This window comes from Lathamus discolor, chromosome 9, assembly GCF_037157495.1.
Source record: "Lathamus discolor isolate bLatDis1 chromosome 9, bLatDis1.hap1, whole genome shotgun sequence".
In the NCBI taxonomy this organism is placed as follows: domain Eukaryota; kingdom Metazoa; phylum Chordata; class Aves; order Psittaciformes; family Psittacidae; genus Lathamus; species Lathamus discolor.
In genome coordinates this window covers 21,167,970-21,184,227 of record NC_088892.1, presented here as the reverse complement: position 1 = coordinate 21,184,227, position 16,258 = coordinate 21,167,970, and the positions used below count along the sequence as shown (strand labels likewise).

At 42.9% G+C, this 16,258-nt stretch overlaps 1 protein-coding gene and 1 non-coding gene across 4 annotated transcripts; both read right to left on the bottom strand.

Moving 5' to 3' along the window:
- RBMX (RNA binding motif protein X-linked) lies at positions 1–15,663 on the bottom strand. 3 transcript variants are annotated; one of them, XM_065689305.1, is made up of 11 exons: positions 15,560–15,663; positions 14,076–14,202; positions 13,769–13,875; positions 8,300–8,471; positions 7,057–7,173; positions 6,580–6,694; positions 6,350–6,475; positions 6,170–6,273; positions 4,442–5,688; positions 3,468–3,556; positions 1–952 (listed from the first exon to the last, which is right to left on the bottom strand). In XM_065689305.1, the coding sequence occupies exons 2-9, from the start codon at positions 14,182–14,184 to the stop codon at positions 5,381–5,383; spliced, it is 1,158 nt and encodes a 385-aa protein (XP_065545377.1). In that variant the 5' UTR covers positions 14,185–14,202; positions 15,560–15,663; the 3' UTR covers positions 1–952; positions 3,468–3,556; positions 4,442–5,380. The 3 variants fall into 3 exon arrangements, with proteins under 3 accessions (XP_065545377.1, XP_065545379.1, XP_065545378.1); XM_065689307.1 differs by having other exon boundaries at positions 6,170–6,258; XM_065689306.1 differs by lacking the exon at positions 15,560–15,663 and adding an exon at positions 15,513–15,533.
- On the bottom strand, positions 13,946–14,019 carry LOC136019687 (small nucleolar RNA SNORD61). Its single transcript, XR_010615013.1, has one exon. It is a non-coding gene; the product is annotated as a small nucleolar RNA SNORD61 (small nucleolar RNA).
- Positions 15,664–16,258: the final 595 nt, after the last annotated feature.

Below are 16,258 nucleotides of genomic sequence, written 5' to 3'. Positions count from 1 at the left end.
TTTCTTTAACAGTACATTTATTAGTCCTGGGAAATACTGCAACTCTACCCATCTGCTACATACACATACACTTACTCCTACAATCTGCAGTCCACAACTGACGGCTGAAGTGATACTCTTATCCCAATACCCACAGGTAGTTTTAAAACCCTTAAGATATGCATGCTTTAACTATGCATTATAAACTGAGTGTTAGTGGTTTAAATGAGATCAGTTTATGTCTCTCACAGTATAAACTTTCTTAGCCATGACTGTTAAGTACTTCAATCAATGTGAAGTTAAGTTTTCTACATGGAATAGCAGTGCCTGAGGATTCCTCTCACATCCACTGGCACATGAACACATATGTAAGATAAAAAGGCATTCAAAACCAAGGCCAAGTTTTGAAGACAGCATCTTGTGAGAGATGCAGTGCTGTCTGGAGGGTTGCAAGAAGCCAGTACATGCAAGAACACACGATATTCTGGGGATTTATCACTAATATCATCTCAGTACATCAACACTTCTCTCATCCAGAAGGCCTGGACAACTATATGTAACAATATAATAAAACTTCTTATGATTTCTTGGTGAAGAATTTGTAACAACTCAGTCCTCTGCCTTTTAGAGGATTAAACCTCACTTTTACGTGATTTGCTTTCTCCCCCGCCAGCATAAACAGGAATCACCCCACAAAAAGGGCAACCTCAGAGCATTTTTCTGCTGCAGGATTTACTGAAGCGCATCTACTGACTGCGGTTGGCAGACAGCAAATTACCTCCACCTGATGTTTTTATATCCAAGAAATTAGTAGTGCTACTTTCAAAGGCAACTCTGAATGGTAACACAGCCCACTAAAACAAATAGTGGGGAACACCACACTCAAAAGGCAAGCTTTCACAGTTGTGTTTTGTTATCCTTCCATTTTTCACTGCATACCCACTGCTGCACTGCCTTCTTCTGGTCACTGTAACTGAAAAAGGAAATGCAAGTTAGTACACTCTCAGAAACCAGGAGACAAAACAGTTAAATAATGTTCCTGATGACTGCTTTTATACACACAATGCGTGCATTTGAATGGTATTCAACCTGTGCCAAGAGTATGACAATGCATCAGCAGCTAACTACAACAATCAAATTGGTCTGAGCACTGCTTGTATTAATGCACACTTGTACAGAATTGTCTCCAGAGCATGTACTAAGTAAAGCCCCCGTAATTTCTGTGTGTATTCCCCCTCCAAACTCTGCCTACCACAAAACCCCACTAGCTCTTGACCACCTCAGCGTGCTACTCAGGAGTCCTGTAATGAACTGAGATGCACACTGGTATCAACCTGTAAATAACCATGTGCTAGGCACCTGTAATCAAGAGAAGCTGAACAGCTTGCTGAATCTGTAGAATTACATCCTTATGTTTTACAAAGTCAGTGTTACCTTTCTGCTATGAGTTAAGTTCCGTTTATTGTCCCCTTAACTAACACTGGCACCATGCCTATTAAGAATCTGGAACTGTTTATAAGGTGCAGAGTAGGCTGGAAAAGTGTGCTTTGGTGTTCATTTCTTTATCAATTACAACAGGGCCACTACCACCAGGAACTGAGAAAACAGATCCAGTGAACTCAGAAAAAAAAGCTCCCTTTTCCAAAAGAGAGCACCTTTCTCACTTGCCAAAAGTAACCAACCTTAACCCACCTGGGTAATACAAAGAACTGAAGCACACACGTACAAATAAAAGCCGACAACCTTCTGACACAACCTAGATGATGATTTGGCAAAAACTTTGAAAGTCACCTAGGATATATTCCATCTCTTCCTTAAAGGATTCCTGATTTGGATCAGCCTCAAACCATACATTTAATAATCGACTCCTGCTATTTTTTTTTTTTTTTGCAGGCTCATGTAGGAGCAGAGAAGAGCTTCCTTTAACAGAAGTACTCCTGATGCTTCTGTATTTGATCTGAAATACAATCCAGCATGCTGAAGTAAAGCATCTTTCTCTTCTTTATCAAGGTAACAGCAGCAATTTATCAGGAGTATGTCAGAGTAGGCCATTAATGAAGGCACTGCACAGCTACTTTAGTTGCTGAGACTCTTAAAAACAAGCTGTAAGCCAACTGAGGCTGCAGCCATTGCACTGTCTGCACCAGAAGCATTCTTCAAACAAGGTGGCAATACCCTGAAAACAGTGACCACATGACAGACACAGAACAGTTTCAACTACAGCTTTTTCTTTTCACCACTTCTAAGCTGGTTCTCAAAAGCAGTTACTTGAAACCAACAGAAAGTACATCCTTCCATTTACAGAGTACTTTGAAAACTTGATTATAAATGACATTAAAAGTGCAAGTTTCCTACATAAATACTTCCTCTGGAAAAGGGATTTGTCCTTATGTATCACTTTATACTAAATTTTAACAGATTTGTCCCGTATTTAAAGTTATTTCCCTTTTTAATAACATTTAGTAGAAAAGCTGTACAAAAAGCTGTATTAGCTTTATAGACACTACCACTTCCTATTTTTCCTGGTGAGTTATCAAACAAGTAAGAGTAATCCTTCCACATTAATCTGAAAATAGCGGCACCTGCATCTACTTGCAAAGTAGTTTTAACAGGGTAGGCTTCAGAGGCATGAAACACAGCTGAACTGCAAAGCTTTAAACCATTCTGGAGATGGCTGGAATCTGCAATTTAATCCAAGAAGCTCTGCAGAGATTAATTCCTAATCAAAGATTACACTCAGTATAATCATTAAATTGCATGTTTGACAAGACTGATTAAATGCCAGTACTCACATTTATTACACCAATTTGTATTTTTATGGTCTGGTCTTATAAAGATCCCTAGGACTTAACTCTCTGCAGAATGATTTGAAGTGTTACAATTTGTAATCGTAATTTATGTTCAACTGCACCCAAACAGGGATGAACTTCTGCAGACAAGAAGCCCCTGTCAGCCCTATCTTCACTTAGAAAGCTACTTAAACCTCCTCCTCCAAAATTCAAACAGGAAGTAGAAATTATTACTATTCCATGAAGGATCATGGAATGGTTTGGACTGAAAAGGACCTTAAGATCATCCAGCTCCCACCCCCCTGCCACGGGCAGGGACACCTCACAGTAGACCATGTCACCCAATGGTCTGTCCCACCTGGCCTTGAACACTGCCAGGGATTGAGAATTTACTACTTCTCTAGGCACCCTTTGCCAGCCCCTCACAGTAAAGAACTTCTTCCTTTTATATAACCTGAACTTCCCCTGTTTCAGTTTGAACCCATCACCCCTTGTCCTATCGCTACAGTCCCTGATGAAGAGTCCCTCCCCAGCATCCTTGCAGCCCCCTTCAGATACTGGAAGCTGCTCTGAGGTCTCCATGCAGCTTCTCTTCCCCAGGCTTTCTCAGCCTATCTTCATATAAATGACCATTTCTATTTCTAAGCACAGAACCACAATAAATCCCCCTTCCAGCTACTACCCTAGAGTAATCTTTACCTTATGTTTTGGTACAGGCACCATCATCTCTGCCATCAGCACAGATGAACCAGCGTTACCTCAGTGGTTATCTTCTAGAAGTTATCACCCTGTAGTCAAGAGAGGATACAACAAACTAAGAGAAGTACATTTTACAGCATGAGCCAACCTACAGTGCTCCCCCCCCCCCCCCCCCCATTTCAAAACAGTCACAAGCTTGGGTTTGCACATTATTCTGTTGCAAGTTTTACTACTTCTCTTCTAAGTGGTGGAGGATTCACTGGCTTGGAATGGACTGGAATGGCATAGTGACAGGTTGCATGGCTTATGGATTCTCATTCCTTGTCAATGGTGCACTGCCATGTTAAATCCATAAGTTGAACGACAAAAATTTACTGAGGTCTAAACAGTAGTACAAAGCTTTTGGGTGTGTGGTTTTAGTTGGAGGTCTTCATGTCTACTATATTCAAGAGCATCTTTTGAACTTCATGGCTTTACCTGAGTCAGAACAACTTGCCACAGGTTCTGCCACATGTACCAGTTATCCCTGAAACGCAGTGTCAAACTACAGAGATTCAGGCATCCAACTAAAGTTTGCAATGGCTCGCTTCAAACTCTGCTATTTGGCAAGCTAAACCAATTCCTGACTTCACAAAGCTTTAATTTTGTTACAACACAGTATATGCAGCCTCTTTAAGCATCTTCACTGGGCACAAAATACCCCCTCCCAACCCTACCTGACAATATTCTGTCTACAATCAGCTGCATTACAGCTTTAGTTTCAAAACTGGTGCCATTAACTGTTTTTATCCAAGAAGAAATGTTGAATTTGGAGAACTTTTAATATATTGAAGTATTTCTTTTCCTTTTTTTTTTTTTTTTAATCTAGACAGCATTTCCATTGCCATGACGTGCAGCTTGGCATTACTCTACTAGAGGAAGATAACTTGGTTCAATTTTGACTTAGACTGGAAAAACTAGTTTGCTTTGCTTACCATCTTTGCTGTTTCACAGGCATTTGATGCTTTAAATCAGCTGTGGAATGCTGAAAGATTCACTTGTTTTTAGGAAGCCATAAGCCTTTGAGAAGTTGGAGAGAAAGACTTCTGTGCTTATCTTATTTTCTCCTTTGGAATCAAAGATGTTCCTTTAAAAGTGAAACACTACAGAGTTGCAAAAATTGGAAACAGTATGAGCAAGCATCGTTTTGTAGCTTCTTTGATGGAACTGGTCAAGGGGTTTTATTGTTACAGTATTCTGGAGCTGACTTACATGTACATGAGATTCATTTGGAAGGGAGATCCTTTCAAACTCCCCATGAAACAGTAGGAAGGCAGAAAACAGCATTATCCACTTGCTTTTTCGGGTTAAGTGAATGATATCCTCTATTTTTTTCTTTACACAAGGATCTGAAGGTATTTTGTACTGAGAACACTGTGACTTCAAATTCTAGGCACAACTGAACTCTGTGTGGAACAGCCCCACCACCCTCCAACACAAGCAATACTTTGTTTAAGAATGAGATGCTCAACATGTAGAACAATCCATCTCCAATGTTAGATGGCTGGATGTTGTGTGGAAGCTCTTATGAACTGCTTGTTCCATTCATGAGGAAAATCAGATGGGAAGTGTGGCATTTCAGGGAAACTTTACTTGGAAAATTACAACACTAGTACACAGCTCAAGTTTTATACATTTAACATCTGCTTTTTGAAAGAAATGTTAACAATTTTGAAATGAAATTAAACACGGGTTTAACTTTTCCTCACAAAAGCATAAGTCATGGAGGGGAAAACTTAACAGGCAACAATAAAAAAAGGTAAAAACAACTTTTCCTTTTAGTAGTCCTCTGGTAGTAAAGATAGAACAACTTCCACTTTGCTTTTTTTGTTTGCGAAGTAATTTGTCTTGGTCCAAAAGTTTAAAGAGTGTTTTTAGTATCTGCTCCTGCCTCCACCTCTATCGGATCTGCTTCCACCACGGCCACCACCTCTGGGTGCTCCGCGGCTTGAACTACTGTAAGAATCACGAGGAGGTGGGTAGCCCCTTTCCATGGATGGGGGAAGACCCCTGTCTTGTCTTCCAACACGATCACGGCCACTTGAGTAGACATCACTTCTGCTGCTTGAGTAACTTTCTCGGCTTCCATATCCATCTCGTGTGCTGCCGTAATCGTCATAGCGACTGCTTCCACCATAAGATGGCGGGGGCCCTCGTGCAGGTGGAGCACTACGTGAGTTACCTGCAGGGTCAATGGTCAGGTAATATGGCAACACCATAAGTTATATAGAACAATTTCAATCTGAATTTACAGAATTGCTGTATTTAAATGGTTACTGCTACTCTTTTGTATGTATTGAGATGTTCTTAATATTAGCCGCCACATTAATGGTATTTAAAGTGGGGATTGCATAGCAGGCAGTGAGTGGATTTGAAGACGGTGTTTATTCAGGCAGGCTCTTTACTGGGTATTCCAGAACAGCTTGTTATTTTAGAGAAGAAACTCAGCCATATTTTCCAGAGATAGTTGCAATTCTGAACTGTAGATTTTGCTTCTTTAGTTTATAGCTTATTTAATATGATGGTAACCAACAACTGCACTTTCACTGTCGAGGGGAAAAAAAAGCGTGCCACTTCCCCGTAAAACACAAGCAACCTAGTAAAAATCAAGTTTTATGACACCTGTACAGCTTTAATACATGATCCTCAAAATGGATTCTTACCATAACTATCATATGAATCTCTGTAGGAGCCTCCACTTGGATGATCCGAGTAGTCTCTGTCACGCCCACCACCGTATCCATCACGATCACTATAGGAGGAAAGACTACTAAGACTTAGTATACGTCAGCGAGATCATGGCAAGAATAAAATGTCAAGTAGAAAAATCCAACAGTAGGTACCTATATCCCCTAGAGGGGTATTCATCTCGTGAACTGGAGTGACCGTAATCACGGTACGCATAGTCTCGAGGAGGTGGCGCGTAGTCCCGCGTATCCCTGGAGCTGGGATAATCTCTGCTTGAGTAACTACAAAGAACAAGAACTGAGATGTCAGACAAATGTCACACCTTAAAGGATCAAAATCCTTCTCTGAACAAAAAAGCCAAACTAAATTAGTAAAGGGAATTTACCCATCTTTAGTGCTGTAGCCGTCATCTCTTGGAGACATGTAGACATCTCTTCGTGATGGCATCGGTTCTCTGCGTGGAGGACCACCATAACTGTCTCTTCCACGTGACACAGGAGCTTAAGAGGAAGAGCCCAAGTTCTTAATTATCATTTAGCCACATGAAAGACTCCTCAAGGCAAGTATTAGCAGCTAATATCCTTGTTTATAAGGATTTAAAAGTATCTCTAGCCTACATTTATGCTTTACAGTTCTGCTTGTACAGTTTTAAAGCAGCACTAGAAGGAACATACCGTATCACACCAAATTATTCCAACCAGCTATAAAATGATAATGGTATGAAGAGAACTGGTAGATTAGGAAAACAATACATTATCCCACAACACATTTAAGTTAGAATTGATGATTCGCAACAGTTCCTGAACTAAAACTAAGCTGCTACAGCTGATTAGGTAACAAAAGTAATTCAGGAGATCCTTACCTCTTCCTCCCATACTACTGCTACGCACTGGTCCTGAAGGTGCAGATCTTTTAGGTGGAGGGCCTCCGCTTCGTGGAGGTGGACCTCTCTTCATGGGAAGTGGCCCTCGAGAAGATCCTAGAAGCCATGAACCAACTTGTTATTTCTGTGATACGCACCCACATGCCCCTAAAGCCTGAACTACAATAACCTAGGCGCTATTATTACCACTATGTGATCGACAGTAAGCCTGTAAAACTAGACTTCTCTTGTATTTTGGCCACTACTTGATGCTACTGGCAGAAATGAGAGCCCATCAAGCTAAACTGTCCACAGCCTAAATTGCTCTCAAGAACTGTCTTTTAGAACTTATGCAAAAGCCACAGGGTATGACCCAAGTGAGAAAGACAAGCTGTGACTGATTACAGGTATCAGCTAAGTACTCAACAAGCTACTATTCTCAGAAGACAAGAGCCACCTGGGAAGATGTACTAGAGAAGATCCTACAGAGAGGGAACAGAGACACTACAGAGTCTGCAGAACCTACTACACAGACTCTCCAAGACAGGAGGTTTTCACTATTTCCAGGGGGTTTTTTTCTGCATTACAGCTTTTACTGTTATACCTCAGGTGCTGCTTGCTTTTAAGTGACAGTTCTGTTTTGATACTGAAAGTCTCTCCATCAATTGTTGTATTTTTGATACTGAAAAGTCTCTGAATAAATAGTTGTATCTTAAGTTACAGAATATCCAGTATCAAGTAATATACTATCCTTTCACTTCGAAAAGCTTCAACTCAACACACTGGTTTTTAACAACAAAGCAGCCTTAGCTTCCTTAGCTCCCACTATGACCTGGAAGGATCACTTCTAGAACTTGGTAAGTTTAGATCTCTTGCTAGTAAGAATGCAAGGCAGTTCCCTTTCCCTGGTGGAAGAGAATCACTTTTTCAACTTGAATACCAGAAAGCTTCCTTTCTCACGTGCAGGGCAGGAGTTTTGCTTTTCTTTCATAGCCAAAAAGCCAAGTGGAGTGTTAGTTGTAGAAGGGAATCTTCAGATTTGAATGCCTTTTCTTAAGGTGTACTTGCCTAATCAAAAACGCGACTAAACTGCTGAGATCACATTTCATCAGTTTATTAAAGAACAAGGAGTGCACTATTCGGCTGTTTGACTTTTTTTTTTTTCCAGTAGGATTATTGTCATCTTCCAATCGGATTGTCTTGTATGTTGTCCAAGTATATAATGAGAGAGGTCAATACATACCCAAGTGACTCCCTCTTGAAGGTGGTCCTCTCGCGCCACTGCCGCCTCTTCCACCTCTAAGGCCCCTGGGAGGACCTCTGCTTCGTGGAGGGGGGGGTGGCCCACGCCTCCCACCACTTTCAAAGGATGGCTTGGTTGCTTGTTCCACTTTAATTGCTTTCCCATCTAATGACTAAAGAAGAAGCTGCTTTACTCAGTGCTCAGTCACGTTTGTATGTTTTAAATTAAGCCCCTCTTGCTTCACTATTATAGGGCTTCCATTTTATAAAGTTAGAGCAACTCTAGAACTGATTTGAGTCTTCAGTATTAGTCCCCATGTACTCAGCAGCATGTTGGGCCTAATTTCTACAGTACTTCATTCTTGTGGTACTGATGGAAAAAAAAACACCCTAATACAGAGCAGCATCAGAAAGGACTTTCAGTGAAAACACAAGTATCCAATGATTACGGCAGCCCCATGTCACTCATTCTGCAAACGAAATACCATTCATGATCTCCAATTTACTTTCAATTGTCATGGGCTTTTGCACCAAACTAGGACTGCACCAGTAGTTACAGGATTAAGCTGAAGGTATCTTAGCTTCATTTGGGGTTTCTGGCAATGGGGAGGCCGTTTAGTACATTGTCTTGATGTTCTGACAGAACGGCGATCATTGAAGTACTTAGAAGTAATTTCAGCATCTACAAAGCAGAGCAAGTATGAGAATTCACCCCACTTCTCTACTGTTCCAGGGCTGGGTTTTTAAAAGAGGTGACTGTTACATTTACTCTATTGCTTTTGCAGAGTGGAGGCACTTTGTGGTGGGATTTTAGAGTTTTGAAAGTGGAAGGTTTTTCTGGAATATAGACCTGCAATAACAGGAACTTTGTAGCCAAGTATTGTACCTCAAATACAGGCAGGTGCTGAAGACACAATGAGTAACAACTTAATTCATCAAATCTCTGTACAATCTTTGCACATCAAACACTTGATAATTACAGCAGAGCCGCTATCACAAGCTCTGCTGCAGTTCAGTTACTGCACACATTTATCCTGGCAAGCAGTTTGTCTTTTTTAGCAGTTAAATGGTAAACCTCTGCTATGGCAACTAATGAATTATACAGGCAGGAAGTGTTGCTTATGGCACTTCTTAGCTGCAATAAATGAACAAGAATATGACTGCTAGTGATGCATTACTCTGAGCTGCTGAGAGGATTTCACTGAGGTACTAAGTCTTTTTTGTTCTTCACTGAAATCTAGGCCTCTCTGAACTCATCCACTTCAGAAGCTCATGTACTCCTCCACAATATGTAGCTGTAGCTACTGTCTGGAAAACCTGTGCATATATTCACAGGTCCAATGCGAGGAAAAGAGATTGAACAATACTAGCAACACCAAATTTGGCTTGGCTTTGACTTCATAAATGTGTTTTACTTATGGAAGGTTCCTCCAAAAACCTTCTGGCATGACAAGCTCACCCATTCCAGGGGCAAGCATTAGTACCTCTACTCACTGGAACTGAGCAGTTTGCATCATTATTTTGCCATCATCATTCATCTGTCTTGGTCATCCTACTCAAAACAGGAACAGTGGGCTTGAAGCCTTAAGCTTTGACATCATGGTCACTGCTATCCTGTTTCCTGATAGCTTCCTGACAGCTTGTTTGAAGCTTGGGAACCAAACAGTGTCCCCTTCTGCTAACGTGGGTTCTGAGAACCTGGATGCTCACTCCAAGTTCTTTAGTTTTGTTATGTAGGAGGTACAGTTTGCCTTTTTTCTCCTCCTATTTCCTTCTGCCTTGCACTCATGCATCTTACCTAGGCAAAAGAGAGGGTTTTCCTTTGAAGCTGCTTCATGCAAGCAGTCTTAAAAGGTTATGCCTAAGGTCCAAAAAGACCTTGCATTAGGTCCAAGAGATTATTTTTCTTTTTTTTTTCTGTTAACCAGAAGATATTAGTCAGTTTGTCCTGTTTTAAAGCAGAAGGGACAACTTCATTTTATAGATTCTTAGCTCAAAGAAGTAAGCTCTCATCTGACACAACTGACACAAGCCATTTCAAAGAATTTTTCAATGAGCCCAAAGCACCAGTTGTCAACATGAACACTCATTAATTGGCATTTATAACCTTGAATCAGAGTGTTGCAGCACCATTTTTACTATGATATGGGCACCATAAAGTGGAGTCACCCTGGTGCTAAAAAGCAGCTCAGTAATTGAAGATAAAGAGTCATTTAAGGATAATAATAATTGGCAATCATAAAAACCTCTATGTGGAATGAACAATCTATACAGCTTTGTAAGATGAGGCAGGTAACCAAAAAGGATTAGAGAACTGTCCTGCAAACTGTTCCGTGTTCCAATGGGAAAGATGAATGAAATCTGGAAAGTTCCAGGAGTATGTCAGAAATCAGGTATTCCAAAGAGACTACTGCTAGAGAAACTTGCATGAAACGCCGGGGGTTCCTCTCGAATGGATCGTCGTACTGTTGATGCTGCAGTGACTCCACCATTGCTGCACATTCCTTGGTGGCAGATCAAATGGGCTTCCTTCCACCAAATATATTCAAGAACTGAAGATCATTTCTTATAAGGCTGAGCTTCTGCATATTTTATTGCTTCTTCACCAGAAGAACTGGAAGCACTTTCTTGTTGGTTAGAGGAAGACAACCTTCTGCACTGCTGAGTACAGTTTAGACAGTTGTTTGGATTGTAGGATTTGCTTCCAACTTCATAACACAGTCCAGCTGGCTTGGTGGGCCTATGCTGGAATTACATCTTTGGCTTGTCCTGGATGTTTCCACTAAGGTCATATCCTCTCTTTCATTATTCATTTTGCCCTCAGGACTGAAAATGATCAGGAGAACAGGCTACTGCACTAATTGACCACTAGAGACTTGCAGTGTTCACACTTGTGTCCAGGTATGGATGTGCATTTCATATGACATCAAGATGTTGGCTTGACTACAATGAAGTAAGGTGGTTCTTAAAAAAGGTGGGTTATTTGCTATGGTAAAGTACTCTTGGCATTTCGTCTGCGCTGCTCAGACATGCTAAGATCAATCCGATCCTGCACAGAAAGTAACTGAAGTGAAAAATCTCCACCCCCACTCCAAAATGGTTATTTCATGACCTCTTCCTGCAAGACCGAAGTTAATCTTCAAGTAAGCTTAGACGAGTCTACGTTTGTACCATTTTAGACTAAAACATTATTAATTCCCTTCCTTCCGCGCACCCCAAAGGAGCAAAACACTGTATGTTTTGCATGAATACATGCAAAGCAAAAAAAAATTCAAAAGCAAATTCACTCTTGCAGAATCTAAGTCAACCTCTTCTACTGGCTCCAACTTGGAATTCCTTTGGAATGACAAAATGCATAACGCAAGTGATGCAGAACTCTTTCCCCTGGCTGAGCAGGCCAACTATCTCCCTACAGACTGCTTGAGCTATTGCCAGCACAGTGCTGCTTGTCCTTCTTCTGCACAAGCGCTCCAATCCAGCATTTGGAAATGAACAGGAAAACTCCCAAGCTGTGATTTATTACAGTGCTGTCTTCCTACAGTATGCCTTAACCATCACTCCTCCTCACATCTAGAATGCAGTCTTCATGAGGTACCAGCAGAATTTACAGTACAGAAAGCTTTCTGAAGATGAAGACGAGAGACTCTTCATGAACATCTTCCACATCCTTCATATGCAACCAAGCAAGGTATGTTAAAGACATCAAATCACAAGTGAGGATTCTTTTCATACACTATTTGTTGTTCAGATTCCAAAGCTGAGGCAGGTACTTTTAGATTTGTAGTGTTGAAGGCAGAAACTATGAGAACAATGCTCCACAAGGCAGTACACTTCCAGATTTCTTGACAATGATGCAGATGGGTGTATTCCAGACCATGTAGACATTACCTCAGCCACATTCAATTTGATTTAGCTATTTCACTAAGTATTACTTTCCTAAATGTTTCCAATGTGACCAAACACATGCCACAATGTTCAAGATTTAGAAGAGCTGGTGATTATTTTCAGAGGGATTTTCATGTGAACTTTGCACTCCACAAACACTTAAGATAGGCAACTGAAGTCCTTTCAGTCTGACAGTTGCTGGTGCTTGAAGTTCAGTGAGGAAAACTGTGTTTGAGAACCTGCAGTCAGGTCTTCAGAACTGTAGCAAACTACACAATGGAGATGTAAATTCAATAAGAAAAGCACCTTTAGGCTGGTACAGAAAGGACATTACCAACTTGCCACTCTCTGCCTTGACAGCATTACTAATTTGTTTAAGAAAGAAGTAAGTCTCCACAGGAAGTAACACTATTGTCCTGAGGTTGCCCTGAAGCACCCAGAAGCTAAGTCTACAGAGCAGAAAGCTGCTATAACACAGAACAAGGTAGGTTTTACTATTTGTGTTCACTGTGAACACTACAGCAAGCTTGTTTACTTCCAAAGTACAAATTTTCGCCATGCTTTACTTACTGACTGCAATGACTGACACTCTTCTTTCATTTCAATGTCTTATACTAAGACAAACAGCTATCAAAATTCCAAATGTTCATTAACCAGAACAGAGATTTCTTCACCTTACATAAATGGCTTCTCAGAGACACTGCTTAAATACCAACGCAGCATGACCTTAACACATCTGTCCAGATTATGCATGAAAGACCAGAGCCTGAAATTCAAGGTAACAAAGACAGCTTTCACTGTCTAGTGAGAGCACCTCTATGAAGATAAACAGCTGCTGACCAGTTGCAAACTTACATCTAGCTTCTCAAACACATGTAAGAACAGACACAGATCACAACAGCCTACAATCCTTTGACAAACTACCCATGTATCTATCACAGATTTTTTTTGCTCCAGGTTTCTCTTTTTAAAGACATCACAGATGCATTATTTATTTGCTTTTAAAGTCATACCATTGCACTGCAGGATGTAAACAAGCAAATGCAACTGCTAGTTCACTGCAAAGATATTTCACATTAACTGGCAAGATGCTCCTCAAACACCCTAAGTAAATTTAGGATGCAACTCACAAATGTAGGAGTTACCTACACATTACGAGATAGCACATCAACATAAAGCAAGCACAACAGGGAAGTCATGTTAAACCCACATTAAGGGAACCATTAGCACTTTTCAAGTCAGTCACTTCCCTACAGTGTAATTTATACAATCCTGCATTCAAATATGATAATAACATTGGAAGAAGCACGCAAGAATGAAGAGCTGACTACTATAAAGCCCTCCAAATAAACAAAAAAAAGGAAGTATAATTGACAGCCAGACTTCACTTTCTAGTTTTTAAGTCCATAATTGGGAGAAAGTGATTCCAGCTTCATGGAGACAGAGGCATTTGGCCAAGTTATGACCTGCCTCCAGAATCTCCTAACCCGTTGTCTTTCCAACTTTTATTACTAGCTAATTTACTGCACAGATCAATACTGCTGGTCAGTAGCAACAGCAACATGTAATTGGTCTCAATTCCTACCTTCCCATTCATATCTCTGGCAGCATCTTTTGCATCTGCTGGACTCTCAAATGTGACAAAGGCAAATCCTCTGGACTTGTTGGTTTCACGATCTTTCATCAAAAGGACTGCAAAAAGAAAGCCAGGTTACCCTTCCCTGTAATCAGGCAGCAACATCTAACCTTTATTTAACCTTTTAAGCTCAGAACTTCTTAGAGGACATAAAAGCGCTATCACTTCCAGATGATCAACGCCAAAAGAGTCATCACAGCTATTTTGTTGCTTTTTGTTATTTAGTATCTTAAAATAGAAAGGGTTTTCTTTGTACCTTCCACGATGCGTCCATATTTGCAGAATACAGCCTCAAGGGCTTTTTCATTTGTCTCTGTGTTCAGGCCCCCAATGAAAAGCTTCCCAGGACGGTCTGCTTCAACCATTTTGATTCTGAAAGTGACCTATTAAGAGCATAAGGTTGTTATTAACAAAACATCAGACTGCAAGAGAAACTTCCAATACCACCTCATACAATATCAGTGACTCCTCAAAAATACAAGCAAATTTTCTTGAGCAAGATGTCAGGAGTGATAAAGAACAGAACAAATGTATAGTTTTTAGACTGAAGCAACAAAGGGCAATATTAACTTCAGTTACTTTATCACATATCGCCTACTTCAAATAGGTTAACATTAAAAGTGGAACAAGGCACTGATGAGAACTCTTCAGATCAAGCAGCATCAGTGAATATGGTAAGTTTTCAGGGTTACTGCCTTGTTACCCTCAACCCAAGCACTCCACCTAAATCCTGCCACTTAAATACATGTATTTAATATGTCAAAGCAACATCAAAACATTAGCTTTCAACTCCGCTTGCGCCAACAGTCCAAATTAAGTCCATTGTTTAAGCTATTTCAAGCACATCGAGATTATGCCTAAGCCCTGGCCTACACAACGTGTCAGCCCGAACAAACACCAGACCATCACTGCAGCTTTACACAGTAAGGCCACCACTAAGGCAAGGCGAGGCAAGCACGACGACAAAGGAAAAGCAGCCCGACAAAGCAGGAGCGCGGAGTGCCTGCCAAAGCGCCCGCGTTCAAGCGTTACCCGCACGCCTCCGGCCCCGTGGCGGGAAGCCCGGCACAGGGTTCAAGGAGGGCCGGCGCCGCGCTCCCGACGCGCAGCGAGGACAAAGCGGGCCCCCGGCAAGCACGAGGCCGGCGGGGCCGCGCAGCCCTGGAGGCCGCGGCGTGCGCGGCGGCCCCTCGCTGTGTCCCCGGGGCAGCCGTGCGGCGGGCCTGGGAGGAAGAGGGGGGCGTCAGACCCTCCGCGGGCTCCAGGCACTGACACAAAATGGCGGCCACCTTTGGCAAGGACTCTTCTCCCTGCCGGCACCGAAAAGACCGCCGCGGTACTAACGCGACCGCGCAGCTCAGCCCCGCTTGGAGCTATTGCGCCGGCCTCCCTCCGTCCTCCTCGGGAACGTGGCGGACCACGCGGCGGGACCTCGAGCATATCCCCCCGCACCTAAAATGGCGGCCACTGCGCCTCACGCGGCTGGGACCCCCCCTTCTCCCCACCACAACCACCATGTTCCCCCCACACACACACTCCCCAGGGCCGGGCGGGCATGGAGGCCGGCCTGGCCCCGCCGCGCCTCGCCCCGGGCCCGCAGCGGCGGAACACAGTTCCCTCTGACACCGGCCGCGCCTCTCCCCGCGCCGCCGCCTCCCCGCGGCCCAGCCCCGAAGGGCAGGGCCCCTCGTACCCCTAGGCGAGCCGCCGGGCCCGCTCCGCTCGGCCGGCAGCACTCACCTCCGCTGCCTCCGACCCGCAACTGCGCAATGAGGGCGAACAAAGGCGCTGCAGGCCTTTATACTGCTGACGTCACAGGCCGGCCGGAGACCCGGATGCATGCGGCGGGGAGGGCCGTCGGGGGGAGGCCGCAGCCTTCCGCGGTCACCGGGGGCTGGTGCGGGTGCGGGGCTTGGCCCTGCTGCGGCTGGAGGCCGCGGCCCGGCGGAGCGCTGCGGACACCAGCCCTGCAGGGAGATGGGGCGGGCGGTGCGCTGCTGCGGATCGGGAGAGATCCCTGAGCAAGGGGCAGCTTAGCTTTGGGGGGGTTTAATTGGCTTGGTTAACGTGTGTGTATGTCAATGCCCCTTCCTTGGAGACCGACAGCGAATGAAATAAGAGGTGGAAAATGAAACATGTTGTTAAAGTTTTCCATTGCTTCAACTTAACTCCCATTTCCGAATTACACCTGAAGGTTAATTGTGGCTGTTTTCTTTTGCTGGCTGAGCCTGGTAGCTGAGAAGTTAGGAGGAAGCCTGTGTATCCAAAAAACTGGCGGTTTTCATTATTTGAATGTGTAGATTATCCAAACTGCTATTACTTGTGAAAGCACCCAGTCTAATCCCCACTCAGTCTTCTAATGTAAAACCAAGAACGGGTTTTTCTGTAACGTTCTTAAGAAACCTAAGAAGAGGATGTCTGGTCATGGGTTTGGAGTGG

Bases quoted from the DNA above. Each gene is read 5' to 3' on its own strand.
- RBMX (XM_065689305.1), bottom strand. From the start codon at position 14,184: ATGGTTGAAGCAGACCGTCCTGGGAAGCTTTTCATTGGGGGCCTGAAC. The intron at 8,472-13,768 runs GTAGGAATTGAG...CTTCTTCTTTAG, and splicing joins CCAGAGATATGAATGGGAAG to TCATTAGATGGGAAAGCAAT. The intron at 6,695-7,056 runs GTAAGGATCTCC...CTTCCTCTTAAG, and splicing joins CAGTAGTATGGGAGGAAGAG to CTCCTGTGTCACGTGGAAGA.